The sequence below is a fragment of the Capsicum annuum genome, chromosome 2 (genome assembly GCF_002878395.1).
Source record: "Capsicum annuum cultivar UCD-10X-F1 chromosome 2, UCD10Xv1.1, whole genome shotgun sequence".
NCBI lineage: Eukaryota > Viridiplantae > Streptophyta > Magnoliopsida > Solanales > Solanaceae > Capsicum > Capsicum annuum.
Genome location: NC_061112.1, coordinates 41,548,414 through 41,558,538, shown reverse-complemented (window position 1 = coordinate 41,558,538; position 10,125 = coordinate 41,548,414). Strand labels below are relative to the sequence as shown.

The 10,125-nt window shown below is 30.7% G+C and overlaps 1 protein-coding gene across 6 annotated transcripts; it reads left to right on the top strand.

Moving 5' to 3' along the window:
* The first annotated feature begins 2,052 nt into the window (after window positions 1–2,052).
* LOC107858622 lies at window positions 2,053–5,396 on the top strand. 6 transcript variants are annotated; one of them, XM_016703357.2, is made up of 5 exons: window positions 2,053–2,237; window positions 3,566–3,660; window positions 4,377–4,614; window positions 4,698–4,939; window positions 5,023–5,206. In XM_016703357.2, the coding sequence occupies exons 2-5, from the start codon at window positions 3,658–3,660 to the stop codon at window positions 5,086–5,088; spliced, it is 549 nt and encodes a 182-aa protein (XP_016558843.2). In that variant the 5' UTR covers window positions 2,053–2,237; window positions 3,566–3,657; the 3' UTR covers window positions 5,089–5,206. The 6 variants fall into 6 exon arrangements, 5 of the variants coding, with proteins under 5 accessions (XP_016558843.2, XP_016558841.2, XP_016558840.2 ...); XM_016703355.2 differs by having other exon boundaries at window positions 2,053–2,243; XM_016703354.2 differs by having other exon boundaries at window positions 2,053–2,288.
* The last annotated feature ends 4,729 nt before the right edge of the window (window positions 5,397–10,125 follow it).

Here is a 10,125-nt window from a genome sequence, read left to right as displayed (position 1 = left end):
TAGAAAGAATCTTTATGTTGCAATTCAAATTTAAATTAACGGCATTAGTACGAAATTAACAAACTATGTTACATAATTCATTTATAATTTCCTTCTCTACTTACTTTATATTTTATATATTAAATTTTTATTTTTAAATTATACATTTATCTTAAAACTAGGCATATAGAAAAACCATAAAAATATTTTATATCTTTTATTTAATATTTAAATAAATTACATTTAGATATTTTTTAAAACATTTAAATTTTAAAATAGATAAGTTTATGAAATAGTAAAAGTCTATTTAGAACTATTCAATCATTTAATATATTTTATGACATGTAAATTTTAAAACGGATAAATTTATGAAGAGTAAAAGTGTATCCAGAGTTCTTCAACCATTAGTTTTTATTTTTAAGTTAATGGAATTTTTTTTTAATAAAGGATAATTATTTTCAAATTCAAATATTTAATATTCTTTAATTCAAAATTTTTATCGCAACACTATTAAGCTTTGTCCTAAAACTACCACGTGACTTCTCAATATCTTGTCACTTGGTTTGTTCTATTGCTTTCACTTTTACTTTTAGATGTACTAGTATACCTACCCCTGCGATGCACAGCTAATATTAAAATATTATTTCTAATTGTTTTATATTGGAATGTCTCGTTTTAACATGTTAAATCATACTACCTTAGAAAAGTGTTAATTATCATGTTATTTTTCAATGAAATGTGGAAAAAAAAAGTTCGACCCCGCTTCCACCCCCGCCCTCTTAATTTTAAAAACAAAAGGGACCCCCCCCCTAAACACAAAAAAAAATGTCTCCATCCTTTCTTCACCTCTAATATCTATTCTAAAAAAATAATTACCATGTAATTGTAAAAAAAAGTTATATTTCATATATATTTTTCACAATTTAAAGATATTAGATTGTTAACTCCCCCTCCCCCCGCCCGCTTGACCCTGCTTCCCCCCCCCCCCCCCCCCCCCCCCCTCAAATTAAAAAAAAAAAAACCCCCCCCCCCCCCCCCCCAAAAAAAAAAAAAAAAAACACAAACGCCTCCATCCTTTTTCCACCTCTAATCAAATCTATATCAAAAAAATCACGTAATTGTAATAAAAACTTTTATTTTTAATATTTATTTAATTTTATTATTCATAATTTAAAAATATTAGATTATTAATATTCATGTCCCCCCTCCGCTCTAACCAAATTTATATAAGTAAAAACAATCTTGTAATTGCAAAAAAAAAATATTACATATTTTTCTTTATTATATTATTTCGATTTAAAGATTTTAGATTGTCAAAATAATTAATTTTTTTATTTTACTGTCCCCCATTAATATATAAGTGGTGATATGTGTATTATCTAATAACTACATTATATTCTAAAAATAGTATAAATTATTTACAATGTAAAGATTTTAAATTGTCAAAACTAATTTAACTTTTTATTCTATTGTCCCCCTATCTCTTCTGTTTAAAATTTATAAATAGTACTATGCGTATTATCTAAATTACTTTATTATATTAATTAAATTTTTTTTGTTGAGTTTGCTTCTCTTGTATCTCAAAAATAGAAATTAGAATAAATAAATTTAATTTTGCATAACAAAATAAATGAAATATACTCCAAAATAATCTAATATGTTAGAACGGGTTATAATTTAAAATTCATGTTAAAAGATTCACATCTATCGAAATTTAATCTTATATCATATTCAATTTTGAGTTTTTTTTTTTTGCTCGAATTCAAAACAATTATTAACTTGTACTAAATATTAAAAAGGAATTCCATAATGCTTATAAAATTTCTTGAATATGAATTTTCAAGAAAAAAATAAAATCATGAATGTATTATATGAAAAATAATTTAAATTTGTAACCAGTGAACATCATGTTTATCACTACTAATAATTCACTTTTTAGCCACGGTTTTTAGTCACGGTTATCAAAATCGTGGTTAAATTAACTAAATAATTAAAACTCCTCTACACTTTAGAAAACGTGGCAAAAATATCGTGGCTAAGTTGGGCAGTAGAAATATTTACATTCCCTCCCTTCAGTTTTTATTTGCCTCCTACAGTGAAAAAATATTATTTCACCCAAAAATCTCTTTTTCCCCCAAAAAAATACATTTTCTCAGCCCAAAATGTAAATCGCGACTTTGCTTCCAGATTTTGGCTTGAGTTCTTCTTAAAATTTAATTGTTCTTCAATTCTCCTAGCTTTAATTGTAGCTGAAAGTGGTAAAAGTACTTCTTCCAGGAAACAAATCTTTACAATTTAGAGTGTTTAAGGTCAAAATTGAAAATAGGATTCTATATTTCTCTTGTTTATTGAAGTTTTGAGCTTATGAAATCTGCAATTTGATGTGTTTTGTGGATTTTTTAGTTGTTAAGAATGGGAATGTTGATGGGATTTCTAGTTTTTAAAAATAGGAATTTTGATGGGTTTATCTAGTTGTTAAGAATGAAATTTTGATGGGTTTTATGAAATCTGCAATTTTGATGGGGTTTATATGATTAGTTGTTAAGAGCTTCCCATTACGTATTTTATCATGCGACACAAACATTCACAAATTACTGCGTGAGGCTATTCGTAATATGGATGGTGCATTGTGTAAAATTTGATTAGGATGGGAGACATGTTAATTTTGGTAATCGTATTATACGGTACTTGTATGTTGAGCTGCAAGTTTGAGTTTTTCTTATTGGAGAAGTTACGATGAACTGGTGTTAGTTTATTGAATAGGGTGGGTGATCCTTTGGCTAGGCCAGGAATAGAGTTTATGGCTAAGCATAGACAATTGACGTGCCCGAGAAGAGGGTCATTCGGAAATAACCTTTCTACCTCCACGAGGTAGAGGCAAAGTTTGTGTACACTCTACCTGGAATTGTGGAATTTCACTGAAATGTTGTTGCTGAGCATAGAGACAAGTAGTGTCACTGATTGAGAAAAATAGAGGCAATTAATGTCGAGAGAATGGACGTATGGAAGTTATGTAGTAAACTTGAGCTTCTAGACATGCTTGAAAAATGTATCTTTTGGTTTGATGTTGTCTGTGAAAGTTTATGCTTTTGTTTCATTTGAACTTGGTGAATATCCGGTTACGATATTCAATAACATGCCCGGTGAGTCCTAAGATATGGGAATAGGAGTCAGTGGATTATTTAGTTGTGTCAGGGGAAGTATATCTTTCGAGAACTTGTTGAATTTAATGTAAAGCCTAAATTTTTTATTTGTTCGAGTAAAGTTACGAGTGTATCTAGAATCTAGAACTTCTAGTTTTTAAAGTTATTGAATTTATAACTAACAGTACAACTCATGTTATGCCAAACTTCTACCTATGTGCAAAGTTCTTTAGGCTGTTTTGGCCCTTACAGAGGCTTAGCTCAAAGGTTTTGTCATCTTCGTTACGTGTAAGAACCTGAACTATACATGTGTCTGCTAGTTGATCAATTCCTTTCGCCAATGTTATGCATTTTATGCTTCACACTATATGGTAATTAAATGAAATCATTCAATTCTCTTTCTCTAATAACTAACCGTTCAACTCATATTGTGCCCTTAATAGCAACACTGATCTTCTCCGGTTCCAAATTACTGCTTTCTTATCTGGTGACACCAGTTGGACAGGGCTTGTAAGGAGTCTGCAAGAATGAGCTTATGGTGGGTGCTCTCCTTTAGGTCATTTGCTTGTAACACATTATTTTGTAGTCTTTCAAATGTGTCAGAATAAACTTGTTCATTGTTTGATAGAGTCTGAACAGTGTTTCCCAAGAGAGAGCTAGCATGTTGTTGCACCCATTGTGAAGTTATTGACAACTACTAACTCATTAATGTGGCACAGTCGCCTCTCATACCCTCATCTTTCCTCATTTCATAACCATCATCATTTGCTTGCTTGGTCACTTTCGTGATAAAGGCGCTTGAAAGGATTCTTAAAGGCCAGAATAGAACATTTTAAATCAACTTTTGTGATTGAACGACTTATTTAAACTCTGCATGAACTAGATGCTTGATCTGCAAAACCAAAACAAAGTATATTTGGTTCCTAGTTTTTTCTAATGATAGCAGTGTAGAATTATCAATAGATAGATCATCCTCAGAAGTTACTGCTCTGTAATTTTGGTTCTTTGTTGAGTTGTGGGTCTTTATTCTTAATGATAACTATGCTAAAATGGTGGGTCCTCTATACTTTTTGTTCCTTTTTTTCTCTTTTCCACTTGCAAGTTCTTATAGTTTGATGTTGCAGATTTCACTTGGCAGGTAAAAGGAAGGAAAAGTATCAAAACAGTGACTACTGCTTACTGAAGCTAGTATAAAATGCCAAACTTTCATTTGAATTGATATAGTAGAATAAATCTTTTCTTTTCATATTCTAGGAAAATCAGAAGCAAAAATGCAAGAAGTCAACACAATCATTGTTAGCGAGCCTGCGAGGACGACAAATTGACAATCATAACATATCTTCCCAAGATTTGGATGATCAACAAGATGACCATGTTGTGAATAAGAATATGACAACTCCTACTCTCAATGATGACAATTTAATTTCTTCTTCAAACTCTAATGAAGCTAGCTCAAAAGTGAAAGAGGAGTCGCTACTTGTCAAGATTAAAGGTTAGAAGTAATTTCATTTTATTCTTTATTATTTTTTGTTATTATTACTTTTGATTAAAGCTAATTGCTTGTTAAAATGGTAGATGCTTCGACCGGAGAAATTATAACTCAAAAGATGCAAGTAATTCGAGTTTGGAACTTAGAAAAAAATAGAAAATTCATGGTGAAACTCAATGGAGATGGACAAGGAAGTGATAATGGTTCAAATTTGCTTGTGAGATTTCTTGGAAGAATTTCTCAAAAGTCTGTATTTTATCCCATATCCGTTGTGAGATGGGATAGAATGCCTAAAGAGAAAAAACAAGTAATGTGGGATCTTATTGAGGTAACTACCTTACTTTATTGTCTTTCAGTTAGTTTATTTTTTTGTTGATATATATTGATTTAAGAATATAAAAAAATTTGAAGGAGCATTTTGAGTTTGATTATGAAGTTGGAGTTAATTGGGTGATGCAATCTTTACACGATGGGTAATGACAACTTCTATCCCAACAAAAGTAAAGAAGAGCTACTTGAGAAAACTCCCAAAAATGTTGATTTTGTTGTTGATTGGATTGCTTTTGTGCATCACTAGAATGAGAAGAAGACGAAGGTAGTGGGCTAAGTAATCACTCAAGGTTTTTTTTGCACAATTTTGTGTTTGTACCCCTCTACTACTTATAATTGAATTGATGTTTGAGAATTACAGAAACAATGTGCACAAAATGCAAAAAACAAAAAGAAACTTAAAGTCTCGCATGCTGGTGGTAGCAAAAGCAATGCAAGGAGAGGTCGTCAGATGGTAAGTTTCTTAATCTTAAATTTTATTTGAAAATCATTTTATAAAATATATTTCATGCTACTTATTTTTTATATATATATATACTTGGTTAATGGTAGGAACAAAAATTGGGAAGGCCTGTGTGTCGAAGTGAGGTTATTTTGTCAACTTTACTGTAGAAGGATGACAATTTTGTGAATCAAGAAGGGAAGATTTTAGCTGTAAGATTCATATACTTGTCCATATTCAAATTTCAGTTCTGGTGTTGATTTATTCATGTCTAATTTTACTCTGCTAGCTATCACAAATGGTGGTGAGCTTCTAAAGTTGTTGAAGTTCATAAGAATTTAAAAGCATTTATCTCCTGTGGTGTCCAAATTCTGGCATTTCTTAGGAATCATGTGTGTCTAGTTGTGTAACGACAGATGATTAAGTGGTTGTTGATATAAACACAGAGGGTGGCCTCTAAATGAATGGCTTTCTTTTACAAAGGGACCTTGATTCTACTACATGTCACAGTACCTCAAGATTCCTAGACCTGGTTTTTGAACTGCCTTAATCTGCAGCACTTGCTGCAAGTCGTCCAGTACGACGCAAGGACAAATACGTGAGGCAGTTTGAGATACTAAATTTCAATAGTATTGTCTTCCTTAGAAAGGTGTTCTAGAAACTTTATGGTGGGTGGTGACTATTGAAATCCTTTCATTACATTTCATCTGAGAAAGTTGTTATCAGACTCATCAATCGTCCAATTTTAGGAGGTCATTTTAGCAACATTGTGCATTTCACTCATAGTTTGGCTCAGATTTTGGCTTCTAAATCTATCATATAGGATTTGTATTTAGGTTGATATATACGATGATGTGAAATAGTCTTGAGAATTCAAAGAAGTTGAAGATGAAGTCTTCAACCCCACATGAACACCAAGAACTATATGGAAAGCAATACAAGGATAGGAAATTAAGAGAATTGTTGGGGTAAACACATTTCTTAGTAATTAATTGCCTAGACATATGAAAATGCAACAAATAATCTTAAATGTAGAATATGAAGAAAGAAAGGTTATTCTAGAATTGAAATCTAGAAAGGTGTGGTATCCAATATCATATCGGGCAAGATTAATTTGAATTTGTACCAGAAAGTCTCACTTTAGAGGTAAGACAATTCTCTATCAAAGGCTTTCATTCCAAGGAATTAGATTTTAAGCCACTTATTAAGAGTGAAATAGTACTTACCACAAAACCACAACATTAGATGGTGTTGAAGCAAGTTCTAGAAGAAGTGTTATAAACCGGGTTGGATCTAGAGGAACATTTATGAGTTCTGATGAACCTAATAGTTTTTCAGTTTTACCTAGACATTGTTATATATCAGAATCTAACAAATATTTGATAGCGAACCTGCTTACTATTATAGTATTAACGTGAGATCGTGGTAGGAACCAAGAAGCTTCAAATCATTAATCTGGCTGTTTCTGTCAATTTATATTCTTACACTTGTCTCATAGGTCCAGCTGCTAGCTCTTACTAATTAAGAGGATGTGTAAGTAATTAGGTACAAGGTCGATATTTTATCCAAGTATGTCTACTTTACGTTCATCCTTTCTAGCAATATTTTCACCCTCTCAGATATAAAGCACTCTAATTAGTTGTACTTCTATTTCTATTTTAAATAATATCTTCCAGGAATAAATTTAAACAAAATATCTTCCTGGAAAGTGCTACTAACATTTACATAGTCGACCTCAACTTATTTAGAACTAAAGCATATAGTCAATCTCAACATATTTAAAACTACAGCTAGGGGTGTACAGACCAAACCGTTAAGTCAAATCAAACTGAAAAACCAAACCAAACCGAGAAAAAAAACCGACTTATGGTTTGGTTTGGTTGGTTTGGCGTTTGAAAAAAAAAACCGACCATTCTTGGTTTGGTTTGGTGTTAACCAATAAAAAGTCAAACCGAACCCAAATCAAACCGACATAATATATATATATATATATATATGTATATATATATATATACATATATATAGTTTAACTTTTTATGTATAAAATATTAATTATAATCTACTTTTTAAATACTTTTTCAATTAGTTTTATTAATTTTCAATATTTAGAAAGTAGATGTGTGTGTATATATATATATATATATATTCATATTTAGGCCTTTAAGTTGTAATATTTATCCATTAATTGTTAATAAAATGATCCAAAATTCAATATAAACTTAAAATCGAAACTTTTCACTCTTTATCTTATTTTTTAGTTTCAAGAGAGTTTTTCGCTACTCAATTTTTCATAATTGTGGTTTTTCATTAGCACATGAGTGAAAACATACTTGATCTAAACTTCAATCACAATATAATTGTAAAAAGTACAGATTATAAAAAAAACGTAGAAAAGCCGAAAAAACCGAAAAAATCGAAAGAACCGACTAAAACCTAAACCGAAAAAATCGATTTTATGTTGGTTTGATTTGGTTTATAGTTTTAATAAACCGACATAATTGGTTTGTTTTTTTTTCAATAGAAAACCAAACCAACCCGACCTATGTACACCCCTAACTACAGCATATTAGTTTCTATCGTCGTTGATTATTTGATCTCTAGGTACACAAATAGTTGTATAAGGTAAGCCGCCTTTCGATATTTCATGTGTTGACGCTTAAGATTTAGCTGATAGGCATACGCTGTGTGGGTCTAATAAATCTATAATTGTTGCTAGCTTGGAAGTTGGAACCTTTGTTGATCATAATACATGATACGATGTCTTTATCCTTAAATTGCACTAACCTGAAGTGGTGAAGTTAAATACTATTACATGCATGACTAGTAAATTTCCTGGTAACTTCCTATTTTAGCTCTCTTATTTCTCATTGATGATGTCTAATATGGTACACTACTACACATTATATTATAAACCGACCAACTAATATGGCATCTCTATGTTGGATTGTCTATCATAAAACTTCAGTGTGGGGATTGATTTTATGAAGATAATGATGTATACATTCTTGTAAGACACACTTGTTCTTGTTCTTGTTATTTCTTCATTCTGCTGCTCCTTTTTAGCCAGAGCAATAAGATTGGATTTTGATGAATCTGCTTGTTATATTGCTTCAGTTGCAGTTAATAAATAGAACATAACCTTCTGCAAAATACTATGTTTGCCTATTAAGCGTCTCTATATTTAATGGGTAATTGCTTGAATTAATAGCCAACTCTATTACAGAGAAGTCTTATTGGTACGAGATATCTCATTTATCTATTTTGCTTGTAGGATAAAATATCAGAGAATCTAACTGAAGATCAGGAACTTTCTATCAGTTATGGTGTTCCTTTGAAGATACTAGCTCATCCTAACGACGTCCCTGGAGAAGTTTTTGGATCTGAACATTCTGGACGTGTGTGTCGTTTAGGTGGTAATGTTTGTCTTTCAAAAGCTTTTGAAATGTCTAGAAATAGTCATGTGAATCTTGGTAACTCAAGCAGCATATCTCGTCAACGTATTGAAGACCTTGAGAAATAGGTAGAAACCTTGAAAGAAAAGTTGACCGGATATGAAGAGACCAAAGAAAAGCTAGTGCAAAATGAGAATCACTTGGAAACTCTTCATAGGTTTTTACAATCTAAATTTGGTAGTGAATTGCCTACTTTAAACTAATCTTCTTAGCCTTTAGTATATTTTGAAACAAACGACAAATATGGTGTTTCTTTAACTTTTAACATTAGTATTTGTGGTATCTTTTATGAATATTTAAGGTTTGGACCTTATCCTTTGTGACAATATATTGAACAATATCAGAATTTTGATAATTATGTTACAATTAAAATCAATCTTGTGTATAATGGTCAATTTATAAGTACATTTCTGTCATTTTATTCAGGAATTAGTATCAAACTATCAACGTATTTAAAAGGGAAACAATTGCAATGTGTGTGTGTGTTTAAAAAGAGCTGGGAACTTTTGCCATGGTTAAAACCGGGGGAAATTTATATGCAAAATATATATTTAAAAAAAAAAACTGGACATTTTTGCCACGGTTAAAATTGTGGCTAATTGATATGATAACAAAAAAATTGAACAAATTACCCATGGAATGGCCGTGGCTAAATGCACCCGAAAATTGTGGCTAGTGAAATGTGACCACGGACGATAAAATTGTGGCTAATTTACTCGTCACGCCTCTGTTGGACACACCTTTAATTTAGCCACAATGTGGGTACCATATAGCCACGGTTTTGCACATAGCTAAAACACATTTTTTTTTTTTTAGTGTTAGTTATACATTGTGTACAAAATCATGTAAAATTTACTTTTTTAGACTGATTTAATATTCAATTCTATGACTTACTCGCATGTACTTTAAAAATTATTTTATTTAGACATTTATATTTTTTTTATTTTTTGATTCAAAGAAACTACTCAAGAAGAAGAAATAATACATAGACATGACTCAATATGAATGTTATAGATATATATCCACTATGTCGTAACTATTTTTTCTTGTGCAACAAAATGACTTTGTACCATTTTATCCTTAATATCTAAAACATGACACTGTTTTCTAGTTGATATTTTATTTTCTAACTGAAAAATTATTATACCTGAATTAAATTTTCTTATAAGCTTTCATAAAATAACTAATTAATAGACCAATCATAGACACTAAAAAACATAATAGTTAAATAGCAAAAAATTCTGTCAGGTGAAGATAATTTAGTCTCGATCTAATCAACATTTAAATAAG

Excerpts from the sequence above, each read along its gene's own strand:
- LOC107858622 (XM_016703357.2), top strand. Across the intron at positions 4,615-4,697 it reads GCTACTTGTCAAGATTAAAG|ATGCTTCGACCGGAGAAATT; the intron begins GTTAGAAGTAAT and ends TTAAAATGGTAG. Across the intron at positions 4,940-5,022 it reads TAATGTGGGATCTTATTGAG|GAGCATTTTGAGTTTGATTA; the intron begins GTAACTACCTTA and ends AAAAATTTGAAG.